The 15808-nt window shown below is 46.7% G+C and overlaps 1 protein-coding gene across 5 annotated transcripts in view; it reads right to left on the reverse strand.

Annotated features, from left to right (window-relative positions):
• Positions 1–15808, reverse strand: part of CRMP1 (collapsin response mediator protein 1) — a 64268-nt gene that overhangs the window by 9473 nt on the left and 38987 nt on the right. For all 5 annotated transcript variants that reach the window (XM_039541172.1, XM_039541175.1, XM_039541174.1 and 2 more), the window contains 4 exons: positions 15172–15240; positions 12616–12736; positions 10944–11100; positions 4980–5121 (listed from right to left, as the gene is read on the reverse strand). In XM_039541172.1, the coding sequence (XP_039397106.1) occupies positions 4980–5121; positions 10944–11100; positions 12616–12736; positions 15172–15240 (489 nt within the window). The remainder of the gene's footprint in view (positions 1–4979; positions 5122–10943; positions 11101–12615; positions 12737–15171; positions 15241–15808) is intronic.

Below are 15808 nucleotides of genomic sequence, written 5' to 3' on the forward strand. Positions count from 1 at the left end.
ACTTCAGGGCCCATCAGGAGATGCTAAAGCAAGTAGCATCCAGTCTCCATCTCCAAGTTGAGGAGATGGAGGGACCCTCGGACTCGCTGTTTAACGTGCTCTCATCCTCAGCACCGGGCAGAGCAGCTCTCCTGCTCCATGAAGGGGTGGCCAACATCTCCAGTGCCCTCTGGCAAACACCAGCCTCCCTGGCCCCAGTATCAAAAAAGGCAGAGTGCACGAAGGGGCACGAATACCTCTATACTCACCCAGCCCCCAACTCCCCACAGGGAAAGACAATGCCAACCAGGACCTGCACCCAAGAATAAAGACTCCAAAAGACTGGACTCGTTTGGCAGAAAGCTTTATTCGTCTGCCAGCTTCCAGCTCCGGGTAGCCAACCACCAGGACCTTCTCAGTCGATGTGAGTTTAACTTGTGGAGGTCACTGCAAAAATTTGAGCCCTCCCTTCCGGAGCATGAAAGGAAGGAATTCAAGTAGCTAGTGGAGGAGGGTGCCGCTGCCGCAAAGGCTGCTTTGCAGGCAGCATCGGATGCGGCTGCTCGATCCATGGCCTCAGCGGTGTCCATGTGCAGGGCATCATGGCTACTGCTATCCGGGCTCTCCGCGGAGGCGCAGTCTGCGATGCAGGATCTTCCCTTTGATGGCAAGGACCTATTCGCGGAACAAACAGACGTGAGGCTCCATGGCATGAAGGACAAACTCTCAGGCTCTACGTCCCGCCCAAGGAAAAGCCTAAGGCTCAAGTCTCCGTCCCTGCACCTCAGCCGAGATATGAGCCCGACTACAAGAGGTCCAAAATTCAGACGAGGTGACCTCAGAGGCAGTCTCATTCTACCCTACAGCCTGGGCCCTCCAGGGGCAACCAGCAGGGCAAGAGGCGGTTTTGACTGGTTGCAGGAGGATGCCCCGGTGACCCCCGAAAGGACCCCCCCACAGATAAAGTTAGTTTTCAGCAACCTCTTGTCTGCGTTCCTTGTGGAATGGTCCTGAATAACATCAGACCACTGGGTCCTCAGCACCATTTCCCAGGGTTATACGCTACAATTTGCCTCATGCCCGCCCTCCCTCCCCCCTCCCTTGGACGGCAGGGGGGACCCCTTGCATTTACCCCTGCTACAGCAGGAAGTGGGTCGGCTCCTCAGCCTGGGAGCTGTAGAGAAGGTTCCGTGGGAATTCCAAGGGAAAGGGGCTTACTCCCGTTACTTCCTGATCCCTGAGGCGAAATGGGGGCTCAGACCCATCCTGGATCTGCGAGGCCTCAATCAGTTCATGGCAAAATGCCAGTTCCACATGGTCTCTCTGGCATGTATCATACCCTCTGGACCCTGGTGATTGGTATGTGGCCCTGGACCTTCAGGATGCATACTTCCATATCCACATATTCGAGGGGCACAGATGCCTCCTCCGCTTCCTAGTAGGACAGGACCACTACCAATTTACGGTCCTCCCCCTTGGCCTGTCCACCACACCCAGGGTGTTCACAAAGTGTATAGCGGTAGTGGCGGCCTACCTCAGACACCAAGGGTTACAGATATTCCCATACCTAGACGACTGGCTGCTCAGGGGCAGCTCGCGGTCCCAGGTATGCAACCACATAGACCTGCTCTTGGCCACATGTGCCAAACTAGGCCTCCTAGTAAACGAGGCCAAGTCAACACTGGTCCCGGTGCAGCGCATAGAATTCTTAGGTGCTCTCCTGGATACCTCCAAGGCCACAGCCTCCCTTCCCATGCACAGTCTCCCTTCCCATAGTTCCAGACCCTGAAGGGGCTTATAACCTCAGTCACAGAGTTCCCTGTTACCACGGCCAGGGCATGCCTACATCTCCTGGGCCACATGGCAGCGTGCACATACATGGTCCGCTATGCCAGTCTACATATGAGGCCCCTCCAGCTCTGGTTGGCCTCAGAGTTCTCTCAGGCCAGGGACAAACTGGACAAAGTCCTCTCAATACCAGTGCAGGTGATCGCCACGCTACAATGGTGGTCCTGCCTGGCCAATATACTCCAGGGAATTCCCTTCCGGGACCCGACCCCATCGCTGGACCTAGTGTCCGACGCGTCAGACTTGGGCTGGGGAGCAAACATAGGGACCTCATGGACCCAAGGTTTGTGGTCCACTGCAGAGCTATCCCTTCACATAAATGTCAGGGAACTCAGGGCGGATACGTTTAGCCTGCATGACGTTCAACTCGCAGCTACGCGGCAAAGTGGTCAGAGTACTCACAGACAACACCGCTGCAATGTTTTACATCAACAGGCAAGGCGGGGCGAAGTCCTCAGCCCTCTGCCAGGAAGCCCTCAGCCTCTGGGAGTTTTGTATAGCCCACAACATCTCCCTGAAGGCTTTCCACCTGCCAGGCGCCAAAAACACGCAGGCCGATCGTTTGAGCAGGGTCTTCTCCCAACACAAGTGGTTGCTTCACCCGGAGGTCACTCATCAACTCTTCTGAAAGTGGGGCACTCCCCAAGTAGACCTGTTTGTGACCTGACAAAACCGCCATTGCCATGGGTTCTGCTCCGGGAGGTGGGGAGGAATGCAATTTCAGACACCTTCCTCCTGTCATGGTCGGGTCAACTCCTTTACGCTTTTCCCCTGTTTCCCCTCATTGCCAAGGTCCTGGAAAAAGTAAAAACGAACAAGGCACACATCCTTTTGATCGCCCCAGTGTGGTCCCGACAGCATTGGTACGGGACCCTCCTGGGCTTGCTCGTGGCCCCTCCCCGGCCGTTGCTGCTCTGCCCGGACCTACTCTCCCAGGACCAGGGCCACCTCCTCCACCCCAATCTGGCCAGCCTCCGTCTGACAGTGCGGCTGATCAGTGGCTAGATGCGCAGGAAAGAACGTGTTCGGAGGGGTTCAGATGTGTCCTCCTCAAAAGTAGGAAGCCATGCACACACCAAGTCTACCTGGCAAAGTGGTCCCGATTCTCCGGGTGGGCGGGCGAGCGGGGTGTTTCCCCAATGTCTGCCCCACTCCAACTTATTCTTGAGTACCTGCTTCACCTTAGAACTCAAGGTCTGGCCCCCTCGTCTGCCAGGGTGCACTTGGCGGCTATTTCGGTGTTCCATCCACCGGTCCAGGGCTACTCGGTTTTCTCCCATGCCATGACCGGGCATTTCCTCAAGGGGCTAGATCAGTCCTTCCCTTATGTTAGGACCCCTATCCCTCAGTGGGATCTAAATTTGGTGCTATCCCACCTTACGGGGCCCCTGTTCGAACCCCTGGCCATATGCTCGTGGTCTCACCTTTCCTGGAAGGTAGCCTTCCTCATGGCCATCACATCAGCCCGGCGGGTCTCGGAGCTCAGGGCCCTGACCTGAGACCGCCCCCATACACTGTCTTTCACAAAGTCAAGGTTCAGCTCCGCCCACACCTTGCATTCCTCCCCAAGGTGGTCTCTGTCTTTCACATGAACCCGGACATCTTCTTACCTGTCCTCTGCCCTAAGCCGCATACTTCTAATGAGGAGCGCCGCCTCCATACGCTTGACATGCACAGGGCTCTGGCCTTTTATCTGGACTGGACTTATCCGTTCTGCAGGTCTTCACAACTCTTTGTTGCTTCAGCCGAGCGCATGAGGGGCCAACCGATCTCCACCCAGAGGCTTTCCCGGTAGATTACATTGTGCATCCACACATGCTACAATCTAGCAGGAGTTCCCACACCACCTATTGTAAGGACTCACTCGACAAGGGCTCAGGCCTCGTCGGCTGCCTTTGTGGCCCATGTCCCTAACCAGGACATCTGTAGGGCCGCTACCTGGTCCTCAGTATACACGTTCACGTCACACTATGCGATCGTCTCCCACACCAGGGATGACGCTGTTTTCGGTAGGGCTGTGCTCCAGCCAGGGAATCTGTGAACTCCTACTCACCTCCATCAGACACAGCTTGTAATCACCTACTGTGGAATACACATGAGCAAGCACTCGAAGAAGAAAGGACACTTACCTGTTCCGTAACTGGGCGTTCTTCAAGATGTGTTGCTCATGTCTATTCCACATCCTGCCCTCCTTCCCCACCTTCGGAGTTGGTCCAGCAAGAAGGAACTGAGGGTGGGGGGAGTGTGTAGCTCCCCTTATGGTCTGCTATGGCGGCACCACTCCAGGGGTCACAGCAGCACTCCCTCTATGCTGAGGAAAAAAGTTCAGGCACCGGTGCACGTGGCAAGCACGCACACCTACTGTGGAATAGACACGAGCAACACATCTCGAAGAACGCCAGTTACAGAACAGGAAACTGTCCACCTTGCTTTTAAACAGCAGCTATTTGAAGCTGCTTCAGTGTTTGGAGTCCTAGCAAGAGTCCCTGGCAAGTTGGATTGGGAAACAGACCAGGTAAGGTGGTCAGAGGTGCACTATAAATGCAATCATAGAGCTTTACAGTTTGTAACATGCATATCAGCTTCACCTGTGTGTATGGGTGCGGGGAATGCATTGTATATCAGGATCCATGGAATAACCAACAAATTGCTAATTTATGCCAACATCGTGCTGTAAAATATTCCAGTATAAATTACACAATAAGTCCTCATTTAAATGGCTTTATACTATCACCTCAAGCTTTGGTTCCCATCCATTTGCAGTTTCTCAACAATGATATGACATTTCCCCAAATTAAATGATCTATTTGTCAAGTTTATACAAAGTCTACTTCAAAAGTGTTAAACTGCTTTGACTATTATGTCAGCTCCAAACACTCAATCTGACACAATACCAAAAAATGATGTACAGTCAATTAAACCTCAGGACTCAGAAAACACGATGTTTTTCCATTGTAAAACAAATAAAATACAAAGCTTCTAACTGCATTCCTACCAAGTATTTAAAAATAAATAATAACCTTATGGTAGCTTGTTCTGTAGGAGCTCTCAGAATATGGGGAAACCACATGAATTCTGGCATAGAGCCCCTTGGTCTTCATTATTCAGTTAACAGCCAATTTTTTAGTCTATAAAGATAAGCAATTACTCACGACAGACTTGTCCCAGACAACAGTCATTCTTTCCTCGATTCCATTAACTCCTTCAGGAATCATAGTGAAGTTATCCTTTCCAATGGCTTTCTGGGCAGTGCTGTAGGGACAGTGCCCACTTCCCGTCACCTGCAGGTCCCCACTAAGAAGAGTTAACACATGGAGTATTGATATTGCAGGACACACAGACTCACTTGGCATCAAGTTGGGTGTGAATTTGTTTTTTCAAATCTAGACATGAGAGGCATGTGCTCTAAACCACGCTAGCTATTAACAGCCACCACTCGCTATTCTGGTGGCTAAGGATCATTGAAGAGCAGCGGTGCTCTGGCCAGATCACCTTTCCTTAAGAAAACCCTCTGTTCTCAGCTTTACACCAACCAGGCACGTTAAAATAATCAACTACTGCCGAGGTCAGATGCTTTTCACCACAAGACTGGTACAAAGTCCACTTAACAGTGCTGAGGAGATGACTCCATTATTAGTGTTAATAAAGGTTATCAAAACCTTGTATTAAATATTCTACTTTAAAGATAAATCCATAATCATGTGAAATAAAAATAACATGATGAATACCAGATGACTTTTTGGGGTTTTTTTGGTCTACACATTTTTCATGGAATTTGTACAAGAAAAACTCTCTCTTTGTACCTTGTGACAGAGAACAGGGAATGAACAGGCAAGCCTGCACTCTGATCATTCCAACACCAATTAGTTGTCCCCAGAAAAAGACAACACCTCAGCTTCAAAGGTCTCAGCCACACATAATATTTCACTGCAGTTTCTCTGTCTCCAAAGGCTGAAGGTTGAGCTGACCATGCTAGGATTTGAACCAGTCATCCCTCCCCATCTTAGTGTGTAAGTTGCAGGTTTGAAACATCAAGAGGCCTTGTATTCAGAGGTTAAAATCCCAGCATCCTTACAAATAACCAAGTGAATGACGAAAAAGATCCTTTATCTGTCATGTCAGTACAATTTGCTGAGGTGCCAACCCTATTCACTTATGGGAAACTTTCTGCATCATCTTCTGATCCTTTCCTATCCACAAGAAAATGAATCAAGCAACATCATGAGCCTTTGATTAGAAGACAAACCTCTTGGTTAATAGTGAAATAAGAGAGATTAGACTAAAAGTATTTTTTATATTAATGAGTTTCTTGCGTTACCGCAAATTACTAAACATATCAATGACATCACAAGATTTGCTTTCCATTTTATCTTGTCCTTGTTCTGTTCTCTAAGCTCATCACTGTCTTGCTGTATGAAAGTTTAATTTGACATAGTGGATTCTTTAATTTTCTACACGTATTAATAAATACAATTGTAGGGACAAGAAACTCTCCTCCAGCTCAACTGGCCTGCCCATTCCAAGTTTATCTTTACAATGCAGTCTTTTTTTTTTTTTACAACACTATTAACTCACTGCACCAGAAACAATCTAGGACTCTCTCTCTTTTTTTCCATGCTTTGTTTTAGTTGCCTTTCCCAGTGGTTTGTTCCATATGCCCTTTGTGTGAAGTTTTTCTGCTGAGCACCACAGTGCTTAGTCTTCTTAGTTCAAGAGCATCACTTAGGCCCCAATCCAACAAAAAACATTTGCATATGCCTAACTTTAATCGCGTGAACAGTCCCATTGCCTGAGTTTATTAATCAGTAAAATGGATATAAACATTAGAACTGGTCAGAAAAATTCACGTTTTTCCCATGAAAAATTTAGTTTTTGATGAAAAAAAATAAAAAAACTAAAATATTTAGTTTCTGAAATGTCACTATGATGGCACATGGATTTGTAGCTCAGATGCATCATGCTCCCATTCTCCTTCTTCGACCAGACTATATGATCATATTACATCTCCTATGAAGCACCACCATCTCATTTCTTGGTGAGGGGAAGCACTACCTCATGGGAGATGGAGTCTGGATGGGGAGCTGAGCCCATATATAAGTGTGGAAGCCTGAGGTATCTGAACTACATCTCCCATGAGGCATCATGGTGGCATTTTGGATTCCAGGCATTCAGTTTTTCAACAACAACAACAAAAATCTAAATTTTCTGTGGAAAGCAGACATTTTTTGTTTAGTCAAAAATCTAAGTTTCTGTCAAAACAGTTTCAACAGCAAATTTTCACCCAGACATCAAAACCATGCTAACCTTATGTTGTGAGGCTTATTTAATGCTTGTAAAATGTTGTGAGATCTACTGATGAAAAATGCTATAAAATATATTATTTATCATAATCATATTCATCCTTGGGTAAAAAACCATATAAAAATGTACTGCAAAGTATTAATATATAGGATGTTTTTAAGCTTCAATGTATTGATTTAAAGCATTAGACCTGAAAGCAGGCTAAGCCGATGTCATTTAAGATCTCTGACTCTAAGCCAGTAAGGCGGGGGAAGAAGGGGGAAGCATTTCTGCATGTTTGGAGCATAATGAAAGTTTCCCGGATTTCCCAGTTTTTCTGCATGATTTTGATATTAAAAGATGGCTTTATCTGGGTTACAATCCTAAAAATTCTATTGCCATTTTAGCTATGCCAGTTTGACCCACATATTAATAATATGTTGGAAGCCTCTTGTGGAGAACACACAGCTGTGTCTGCTGCAGTAAAAATAATGATTTTTTATACTTTGCCACATGAGCTGGTTAAAAGTCTGATCCTGTTCCCACTGAACTCCACAGCAAAACTCCTAATGATGTCAATGGTGCAAGATCAGGCCAGAAAAGACCTTTTCCTATTTTCATTTTAATGAACAGAAAGATCAAATAAAGGAGCTAATTTCATCTTCTCCCAAGGTCAGCACCAGTCAGAAATGAACCAATTTCTGTATAACCCCACCAAAAATACATCTGACTTAGGGCCAGATTCCGCTCTCATTAATGTCTGTGTAAGTCCAGCACCAGTGGAGTGCCTCTGTATGTACACAGGTGTCACTAAGCAGAAGTCATCCCCTACTGCACATACAGATATGCATGCACATAGTCTCTGATGTACAGGTACCTAGACACATCTCCCCATGCTTTTATATCACCCAGGTACATAACCTGTCAACCTGCTGTGGGGAAACCTCACTTCTGGAAGAAACGTGATCTGCAAGCAAATGAACATTTTAAATCCTAAAAATGTACTTCCTCCAAGGTATGAAGCAGGAATCAGCACAGATAGGGACATAGTGCCACCTCCTGGTGTTAACTAGTGGCTTCGCTGGCAAACTGAACTACTCACTCTACTGTCAGCACTCTGTCCTGCTGGGACTCAAACGGAAGTCCCCTATCACCCCAAAGCAGCAGGGCCGCCCGGGGGGGGGCAAGTGGAGCAATTTGCCCCAGGCCCCGGGCCCAGCAGGGGCCCCCACGAGAGTTTTTTGGGGCCCCTGGAGTGGGGTCCTTCACTCGCTCCAGGGGCCCCGGAAAACTCTCGCGGGGCCCAGCCCGGGCCCCCGGAGCTTCTTCGCTCCCGGTCTTCGCTGGCTGGGGGTCCTTCCGCTCCGGGATAGAAGGAACCCCCGCCGCCGAATTACAGCCGAAGCGGGACCCGCCGCCGGAGTGCAGCCGAATCTTCAGCGGTAATTCGGCGGCGGGGGGGGGGTCCTTCCGTTCCGGGACCCGCCGCCGAAGTGCCCCAAAGACCCGCGGTGGGGGCGGCACTTCGGCAGCGGGTCCCACTTCGGCGGTAATTCGGCAGAAGGGGCGTCCCCGCCGTGGGTCTTTGGGGCACTTCGGCGGCGGGTCCCGGAACGGAAGGACCCCCCGCCGCCAACTTACCGCCAAAGCAGGGCCCCCCGCCGCCGAAGACCCCGGGCCCCCGGAATCCTCTGGGAGGCCCTGCAAAGCAGCAGCTCCACCACTTAAGCCAAAGAAGAATCTCAATGAGCTAAAAGCAGTGCACACTTTCCAGAGGTGATACCCAATTCCAGGTTGCCAAGACACTGCTGGTAACTTGTTAAACATGTTCAGAGCTACCTGAACCTTTGTGGGCAGAGGGATAACATATTACCCCTTCTAACCCTTGGAATGACTAACCTCCGGAAGGTTCTCAGCAAAACAACTCAGCTCCCACCCCTTTCTTCCCCAGCCCCTATCAGCGGGATACCCATCTCTTTGCTGTTCCTACCCCCTCCCATCTCTCTGATGATCACCCTCCTCTCTCTCTAGCCTTCTCCTGATCCCTTTGCAAACAGACAGCACACCCCCACCTCCTATCAGTGGGCTGACAGCCTCCTATAACCAGTCTGTTTCTTCCCAAATGCAAACTTGAATCCCTAAATGAAGCTTCTCTGGCATCCATGCCACTTCCTCCCCACCCATCAGCTGCCCTCCCAATGTGTACCATTTACTCCTGCTGGTTTCCAGCCTGAGACCAGTAGAGATGGGGCACAACAGGAGGGCAATCCAGGATGGGGCCTAAGGCAATGTCGATGCTGCCGCTGGGAGGTGCAATTCCCAGCCTAGTTGACATACTCACACTAGCTCAGCTCCAGTTGGCATGCTAAAAAGAGCAGTGTGGACATTGCGGCACTGGTGGTGGCTTGCGCTAATCACCCGAGTTCAGACCCAGGCTGTCAGGTGGGTTTGGACAGACAGCTAGCGCAAGCCATCACCTTGTGCCACAACCTCCCCATTGCTATTTTTAGCGTGTTAGCTCGGCTGGAGCTAGCACGAGTCTGTCTACCTGTGCTGGGAATTGCACTCAGCAAAATCAGGCCTCTAAGCAGGCAGACGTCCTCTTGCCTCATGGCGCGGCACCCCTTAGCATCACTATTAACCCTCAGAATCTAGCCATTCTCCAGTGGCTTGATTTTCAGAAGTGCTGAGCATCTACAAATCCCACTGAAGTCACTGGAAGCTGCGGGTGCTCAGCACCTTTCAAAACCAAGCCACAAGACATTAAAAACTGAAAGATTAGCCCCTGTCCTAAGAGCACATGTGCATGTATGTGTGCACGCAAATTACAACAAGCATTTTCACTCTTAAGGAGAAGTTGATGTGTGGGAACGTTTTATTGTTAGCAGAGCTCAAGGGAAAGGTACAACACGAGGTCTGTTATGGGCAGAAGATGAGCCAAAATATGGCACCTTCTCACTGGTTAACACAAAACATATGAGAATCAAACTCCTATCTATCTTTCAAATGCAATGTTACATTAGAAATGGCCATGCTCCCTCCTTGACCCTATTCCTCCCTGCCAGGAGTCCTCTAGTGAAAGAAGTGGGTCACCCAAGGGAAAGTCCACAAGTCTCCTCTCTCCCGTGTACCAAAGCATTGGGATGATGCACGCACAGGAAACCAGGATTACATTTACTTTGGTGGAAGTTGAGAGAGCAATGGTTGTTGACCTTTCAACCTGGAAGTTTTTTAATAATAAATAACTCTCACTGCTGAATAAATCCTGTACCACATTTCTTCAGTTGAAATTGCAAATAACATATCACTCTTCACATCAAGTCCTGTTTGTTCTGTCACCCTCACAATAAATCAGTAGATTAACATCTATACAATATACATCCGTACAACACTAATTCTCCCATATGTCTATAGCATTAAACAGGCAGGCTCTTTTTAGTTATGCTTCTGTTGCTGTATGTGCATTATGCATACTACATAATCTTCCAGCCTATAAAGCAGGCCAAGAAAATCTGCCTCAGCAAGTCACACTGTCAGTTTATTATAGCTTCTGTTACTGATAATTTTGAGTCTGACCCAGCTCCCACTGAAGCCAATGGGAATTTTGCCATTAATGTTAATGATAACAAGATTGAGTTCTTAAGGACTAATTCTATTGTAACCTAACATCTCTTGTCCATCATAATTTTATACACTAGGAGCTTGGCTCAAAGCCCTTTGAAATCAGATGAAATATACCCATTGACTTCAATGGGCTCTGGAACAGTCTCTAGATGCATCTGGCATGGGTTTTGCACTCACTTGACTGGCTGATTATAAACAATTAAAGGTTATACCATGCTAAGAGTGAGTTCAAGTGATCTGGTGTGGTGGGATCAGGACTCAGAGGTGGTGAGGTCACAAAGGCTGCAGCCTTGGCCCAGTTTTTGCTCCAATAATGTGTACCATCTGTCCCCAGGCTGGCAGTGATTGGCTCGCCAAAAACTAGAGGACCTGGGGAGAAGCAAGAATATACAGTAAATGGTTAAAATCCACTTGCCAGTGCATTTATGCAGCTTACTGAGAACAGCCATGCATAATTTACATGTTGCTACATGGACAGCATAACTCCTAAGAAATTAAACAGCCCAGGCTTTGTCCGTATTATAAAAATTTAATCAGGCAGCTTGCCAAGCCACATATGCTTTTGATCGAAATATTTACAAAATTCTCTAATCTGGGAGGAAAGGAGTTCAAAGTTGTGTTTAATTTGAATAATCTTATCACAGCCATCTTTTCTCTGTTTTTTAAGTGAGTTTGTGCAGTGGATTGAAGGCCCAGGAGACCGAAGTTCTTTACATACGCACAGAACATGTGCGGCGCAAGCAAGCGGAAATGCAGCCTTTCACATCAGTGTACCTCAAGCCTGGTCAGAAGGGGACACATTAAAGATCCAGGGGAGAGTTTGCTCTTCCTCCTTGGCCTCTTTGCACTGCCCAGTGGCAGAGATACCAGTGGTCCAGAGTCAAACTAATTTCTGCACCTGCTGCCTGGATACTCCGCAGCACCTGCTGCCTTTCCCTTGCACTTCTATGTCTCTGTGGCCTGCCTCTCACCTGTCTTACTCTAAGTGAGAGGTGCTGGAAGTGTTGAAGGCTGAGAGAGAAAATAGAACCAGCAAAGGACAAGATGAGGGAAAGAAAATGAGAGAAAAGAGAAAAGCAGAGATAACTGAGAACAACAGAACATGAATTAGGAGAGACAAGGAGTGGAGTCAACAATAAAGTAGGGAGGAGGGATCGAGCAGTGGTTTGAGCATTGGCCTGCTAAACCCAGGGTTGTGAGTTCAATCTTTGAGGGGGCCACTTAGAGCTCTGGGGCAAAATCAGTACTTGGTCCTGCTAGTGAAGGTAAGGGGCTGGACTCTATGACCCTTCAGCATCCCTTCCAGTTCTTATCTCATTTAAAAAAAAAAAAGACTTGAAGCCACTGGGTATTAAAAATACAATGGAGCTGAGCACAGGGGGAACAACTCCTCAACACTGCAGGGAGCAGAACCTCTCCCTCTGAGGTCCACTGCATGCATTCTATTTCCCCCCACCCACTGCTAGCTCATGAAGCTTTGTGGCACTAGCAGTAACAGACAGCAAGTGCTAGAGAGATATATTCTGGCAGCTGCCCCACAAAGGCTGAGAGTCTGTGCTAGGCCTTACAAGGGAAGAAGATCTTCTTTGCAAGAATGAATAGCCAGCAGCTTGGGATAAGGGCAAGAGGTAGCGTGTGAGAAGGGAGGATTATGATGCACATTTCAGGTAGGTGGAGGTAGGAGGGAGAGTGTCAGGGTTGAATAGAGAAGTGGGGGTCTCACTTCCATTTTCCCAAAAACAATTTGTTAGCACAACAGCAGACATTTGAGTCAGTGGTTACTGACCCCTGCATTCAGCAATTTGGTTAGTTGCTAGAGCTTCCATTTGGTAAACTGATACCTAATGCACACCTCCTTTGGGAAGAATGCACTGAGTTCCATACCTCTCTTCCTAGCCAGTGCAATGATATCAGCCGCACTCTTACTCATCACCTTGGTGATATACACCGGACAGTTGATTCGACTGGCGATGGTGATGGCACGGAAAACAGCTTCTGCTTCAAGCTGGAATGGACAAGAAAACAGGCAGAAAAATGTAAGTTGAAAAGCAGAAGGAAGTGAAAGTGAAATCTAGGACTGAGCCAGATCTCTCTCTTTTTAACAACAACAACAACAACGGCCTTGTTCTGCTTGGCTCGTATACTGCTGAGCAATGTTGGATGGGAGGGAGAAAAAAAAAGTCACAGACAGCCTTGCATAGCTTGTGTAAGGGCCAAAACACAATTCTAGAGTGTGCCCTTTCTACTTTTCCAGAGGCACATGGTGCCCCATGGGGGCAGAGTGGTGGTGAGAAGGCAAGGAAACAGCTCTGCCCCTAACCCCATGTATCCGCTACCCAGCACAGCTGGCCTGGGGGTTGATAAGCTAGAATAGTGAAGCACCAAGCTTCCTTGTACTATCCCAGGGCAATGCAGCTCTGTACCTCACTGCTCCTTGTTAACGGCACTATCAAGCCTAAAATAGTAACAAATAAATGTTATAAAGGACTTTGCTGCTAGAACCAAAGCTGCACTCCCTCCCCTATTAACTCTTCCAAATCCACATTTCTTCATGAAGCTCCATGGCCTTCCCTCTACAAACAAAAAAGAAAAGGAAGGGGGAAATAGTGTCATAATTCATAGAAATTGTCTGTGGCCTCAGACAATGCAGGCTTAGGCCCAATCTTTACACAAGGATAAGATAACAGTGAATGTAAGTATTTCTAAGGAACAGCATCAGCAATATAGGTTGAATTTAGCCCATAATCCATAGAAGGCTTTCAAACATCCTCCAGTACGTCCCCTCTGTTCCTCAGTGTCAAAGCAATCTCCCACAAGGAGCCATCTGGGACATGCATACAAATCATTTGTCTTCAGCTGCAGCAGCAGTGCCTTTCAAGGGCCGCTAGAGGCCTCTCTTCACTGCCATTAGTCCAATGATTGGCCCAAACCCTCTCTGCACGGCTCCATCCTGATATCAGAAGTATTACTTAAATCCAGAAAACTGGAGTGACCAAAATATTAGACACAAGGTTATTGATAATTCTCTTCAAAGTCTTTATCAATCAAGTCTGTAAAGACAGCATCTCCAAAAGCACAAATCAAAGGCCTAAATCAGGGGTCGGCAACCTTTCAGAAGTGGTGTGCTGAGTCTTCATTTATTCACTCTAATTTAAGGTTTCGCGTGCCAGTAATACATTTTAACGTTTTAGAAAGTCTCTTTCTATAAGTCTATAATATATAACTAAATTATTGTTGTATGTAAAGTAAATAAAGTTTTTAAAATGTTTAAGAAGCTTCATTTAAAATTAAATTAAAATGCAGAGCCCCCCGGACCGGTGGCCAGGACCCGGGCAGTGTGAGTGCCACTGAAAATCAGCTTGCGTGCCGCCTTTAGCATCCATGCCATAGGTTGCCTACCCCTGGCCTAAATCTTTACAGTTTAAGTACTTCTTTTAACTCTCTTCTCCTAAATTAAAATGTTCACCCCAGCAATTATTGTTTTTTACCTGATGTTCTCCTAGGAGCCATTATTACAAACATATACACCTAATGACAAGCCAGAGTGTAGATTCATATCCTAATATGGGAATGGTTCATCACCAGGCAAGCCTGAGGAAGAAGTAGAGAGGTTTTGTACCTCAGTAATGGGGCTACCACATGTGGTGCTAAGAAATACTTCAACTTACTTTTTGGCAAATATCAAACTAGGATTTTCCCCAGGCCTCCACTCCCATTAACAGGAAAAGATTCAATAATTTAGAAAAATCCACACCCCTCAGTGATATAGCTATGCCAACCTAACTCCCAGTGTAGACAGAGATAGAACGACAAAAGAATGCTTCTTTCTTAGCTACTGTCTTGTGGGGAAGTGATATGCCAACACCCATGGAAAAACCCCTGCCATCAGTGTAGGTTCCATCTACAGAGACAGGTATGCCGACAGCTACAAAACCATAATTATGCCGCTATAGTACCCATAATGTAGACATGGCCTTTGAAAAATCCTGTTTCAGTGACCTATGCTGATCCATGCATGAACGGATTTTATTATAGGACAAAAGTGCATAAATCAAGCTGACCCACAGAATCCTTCCATTCTCATGAATTCACAATATTACAATATGTAGATGTTTGTGAATATGTACAGATAGTAGGAAAAAAAATTATTAGGAGTGCTTTTGGCTGAAATAACTTGATCAGCTGATAAACAATATGTCCTATGAATATTTTGCAGACTTTGTTACACATTTTTAGCATGATATCTCATACTTAGAAAATTTTGCAGAGAATGGCATTAGCAGAACAGGCTGTGAAAAGCAGATCGTTTGCTGTCCCCTCCTCCAACCATCCATCCATCTATCATCTTCTCTTTTATTTATTTATAAGAAACCTACTTCCCATGGTATGTAGAAGCCAAAAGACATTTCCAAGAAATACAGACTTAGTTAAGTCTCTTACCTCCTCAGGTCTGCTTAGGGCATGTCCCTCAGGTCCTGTGATTCCCATCTCCAGGATACGTTTTTGTTCCTAGAATGTAACAGACAAATGCTGACCACCTCTAGAACAAGATACATTTATATTAAACTTCCTTTAGTGTACCGAGGGACACCTTTTCATACCGCCTCCGTTTTTTGTATGTGCAACTGATAGTGCCTGGAAAAAGTGAAGAAAGGATGGAAAGACCAGCCCTAAATATACTGGGCCAGATTCTTCACTGACAAACACCACATGCAACCCGCTATGCATTTCAGTGGAAGGCAGTACAGAATTTGGTCTATTGTGACTGCCCCATGAGAAAAATGCTATTGTCCTCCCGTAAAAAGGAGTCTTATGAGAGAAGAACACTCAATGCCATGAAATATTGTACTTATTAAGGAAAATATTGTACTTATTAAGGACAACCTTGTACTGTAATTCCTCCTTTGCTTACACAATATCTTTCTTCTCTCTCTCCTCCACAGTTGTATCATTATTTTCTCAACTCGTTTGACAATATCTATTTACCCTGCTGATTCTTCCTCTGACCCTTTCAGGGGTCTTGCTTACGTGATCTAAATTTTCTGTAATTCTTTTACAGTTGATCATGAAGATGCAT

This window comes from Mauremys reevesii, linkage group 5, assembly GCF_016161935.1.
Source record: "Mauremys reevesii isolate NIE-2019 linkage group 5, ASM1616193v1, whole genome shotgun sequence".
NCBI lineage: Eukaryota > Metazoa > Chordata > Testudines > Geoemydidae > Mauremys > Mauremys reevesii.